The sequence below is a fragment of the Sinocyclocheilus rhinocerous genome, unplaced genomic scaffold (genome assembly GCF_001515625.1).
Source record: "Sinocyclocheilus rhinocerous isolate Xijiao unplaced genomic scaffold, SAMN03320098_v1.1 scaffold2834, whole genome shotgun sequence".
Lineage (NCBI taxonomy): Eukaryota > Metazoa > Chordata > Actinopteri > Cypriniformes > Cyprinidae > Sinocyclocheilus > Sinocyclocheilus rhinocerous.
Window position 1 is genome coordinate 29,412 of NW_015662588.1, and position 3,167 is coordinate 32,578.

General features: G+C 41.8%; 1 protein-coding gene across 1 annotated transcript in view; it reads left to right on the top strand.

Moving 5' to 3' along the window:
- The first annotated feature begins 6 nt into the window (after positions 1-6).
- LOC107728169 (high affinity cationic amino acid transporter 1-like) overlaps positions 7-3,167 on the top strand; it is a 9,831-nt gene continuing 6,670 nt past the window's right edge. Inside the window, exons 1-5 of the mRNA XM_016538265.1 lie at positions 7-444; positions 1,015-1,173; positions 1,268-1,433; positions 1,811-1,944; positions 2,161-2,383. Of these exons, the coding sequence (XP_016393751.1) occupies positions 75-444; positions 1,015-1,173; positions 1,268-1,433; positions 1,811-1,944; positions 2,161-2,383 (1,052 nt within the window). The 5' untranslated portion in view covers positions 7-74. The remainder of the gene's footprint in view (positions 445-1,014; positions 1,174-1,267; positions 1,434-1,810; positions 1,945-2,160; positions 2,384-3,167) is intronic.

A 3,167-nucleotide genomic window follows, 5' to 3' on the forward strand; every position in this document is an offset into this window, starting at 1 on the left:
GTGTGTGTGTGTGCGTGTGTGTGTGTGTGTGTGTGTGTGTGTGCGTGCATGTGTGAGTGCTTAAAGAAATCAACATGGTCCTTGCCAACCTAAAATACTTTGGAAAACAGCTTCTGCGAGTGAAGGTGGTCGACTGCAGCACAGAAGAGTCTCGGCTTTCCCGATGCCTCAACACCTTTGACCTGGTGGCCCTGGGAGTGGGCAGCACATTGGGCGCTGGCGTCTATGTGCTGGCTGGGGCCGTGGCACGGGAAAACGCTGGTCCGGCTATCGTCCTATCCTTTCTGATTGCAGCATTAGCCTCAGTCATGGCCGGACTGTGTTACGCTGAGTTCGGAGCGCGTGTTCCCAGGACGGGCTCTGCGTATCTGTACAGCTACGTGACGGTGGGCGAGCTGTGGGCCTTCATCACCGGCTGGAACCTCATCTTGTCTTATATCATAGGTGAGAATGATTCAAGTAGTCCAGGATTTTTTGATGGCCGATGGCGATATCTTAGCCCGACCGGACAAGTAACATGATTAAAACATCAATAACAAACAATAACTAGGGCAGCACCGAAACTTTGGTGAGAATGATTCTGATGTTATTACTTTCAGTGTAAACGGTGACTGATAACGGATAATGTTTTGACAGTATCAAGGTCACGTCAGTTGAGGCTCACGCAGCCTGTCTTACTCACGGAGAAATCAAAACTAATAAGCGCAACAGCACTCACAAAGAATCAAACATGAACAAAGTAACATACTGCGGTAAAAAAAAAAAATTCTATGTAATATATAATATAGGTAAGCAACATCACACGACCAAGAGTGATGTTTTCCCGACTATCAGCACGATTACAAATGTGACCTTGGTTTTAAACAACAGTAGTTCAATAAAGAAGTAGTTAATATTAACTGACTTACATTTTTAGCATATTGGGCCTAGCAAAAATAAATGCCAAATATCGATGGTCAACCAGTAGTTATAACCCATATTGCCTGACCACACTTACAATGTTCCCTCTCTCAGGAACATCCAGTGTTGCTCGGGCCTGGAGTGCGACCTTTGATGAGCTCATTGGGAAACATATAGAGAATTTCTGCAAGTTACACATGAGGATAAAGGCCCCTGGAGTGTTAGCAGAGTGTCCCGACATGTTTGCTGTGCTCATCATCCTCATACTGACAGGTAAGCCACTGAGAGTCAGATTACACAAATATACCTCAGGTTGTGTATGTTCAGGAATGAACACATAGAAATGTTGTGTGTGTTTGTTCTGCAGCTTTGTTGGCGTTTGGAGTGAAGGAGTCCGCTATGGTCAATAAAGTGTTCACCTGCATCAATGTTCTGGTGCTGATGTTTGTGGTGGTGTCGGGCCTGATCAAAGGAACCCTCAAAAACTGGAACTTGGATCCTAAGGAAATCCTCAACCACACATCCTTTGAGAAGTAAAGAACCTTTTTTTGTTGTTTGTTTTTTCCATTTGATAGAAGAACAGTATATTTTGTGAAATGTAGATTTTATTACTGACCAAAAAGAAGTCAAAAAGAAGCAAGGAAAAAGTATGTTTTGCTGAAAGTCACAATTATGTAGCAACAGATCTTTTCTTCCATATTTTGTAAAAGAAAATTAATTATCGTAAAAGAGAACATTTAGGGCGGGGACTTATCCATTGGATGTTGATTGGATCTTGAGATGTGGACAAAGTGTTAGTTATTGAAAACTAAAATAAAAAAAATACAAATAAAAAAAATGTGTGTTAAATGAAGTGTAAAGCTGAACATATTAGGTAACTAACCAGTGAAGTACTTGTTTGTATTTCCAGTATGTCAGAGCTGTTGCCATCTGAAGAGAGTTTGGGTGTTGGCGGCTTCATGCCGTTCGGTTTCTCTGGCGTTCTGTCTGGTGCTGCCACCTGTTTCTACGCTTTCGTTGGGTTTGATTGTATCGCCACAACAGGTGACTTCCTTATTTTCTATGACAACAAAATTTAGATTTTTAATCTATTTTGAGTCTTATCTAACTGAGATGCATTCCAAAACAACAATAACATATAATCATCACATTTAAGTCAGATTTCATATGGATGTGGGGATTTGAAAACATTTATAAGTCAAATACTTCCTGTGTAAAAAAAAAAAAAGGCCTTTTCCTCTCTCGTTCTCCATGCTTTAGGTGAGGAGGTGAAGAATCCTCAGAGGGCGATGCCTATTGGCATTGTGGCATCTCTTCTCATCTGTTTCATCGCCTACTTTGGCGTATCGGCCGCCCTCACGATGATGATGCCGTACTACATGCTGGATAAGAACAGCCCTCTGCCCGGGGCCTTCAAATATGTGGGCTGGGAAGGGGCGACGTACGCAGTAGCTGTTGGTTCCCTCTGTGCTTTGTCCACCAGGTAAGAACTACACAGGTGCTATCTAAGTCATGTCAGTTGTGGGGTGTGTGGGTTTGTATAACATTGTTTGTTTTAAAGCTGCAGTATGTCATTTGCTATTATTGGCCCCAAAGTTCTTCAGAAAACTCCATTAGAAATGGAAATGTCAACAAATACACATGCACAAAATGCTTATTGAAATTATTCAGTAAGGTGTTTTTGAAGTTGATTTTTTATTTTTTTGCTCTCCATGATATGACCCTTTTAATACCTGAACTATGAGGCATAAAGATGTGTGGAACTTAAAGGGTTACTCCACCCCAAAATGAAAATTTTGTCAATCACTTACCCCCATGTCGTTCCAAACCCGTAAAAGCTTTGTTCGTCTTCAGAACACAATTTAAGATATTTTGGAGGCTTGTGACTGTCCCATTGACTGCCAAGTAAATAACACTGTCAAGGCCCAGAAAAGTATGAAAGACATCGTCAAAATAGTCCATCTGCCATCAGTGGTTCAATCTGAATTTTATGAAGTGACGAGAATAGTACTCGTTAAAATGCCCCGATACCAAACTTCGATACCACACAGCATGTGACAAGTGCCATATTCAGACAAAGAAACACCGACAACAGAACAACAGACCGCAGAATGGAGTTATTAGAGATTAAGGATGTCTACGAAGTATATGTATGCAATGAATATAATGTTAAGCATTCAGTATTAACGGCTGTATAGCTGATGTGCGTGAGCTGATGAGCAAAGCACGCTGAGTGGATTGAGCGCGCGGCGGCGCAGATGCGCGAG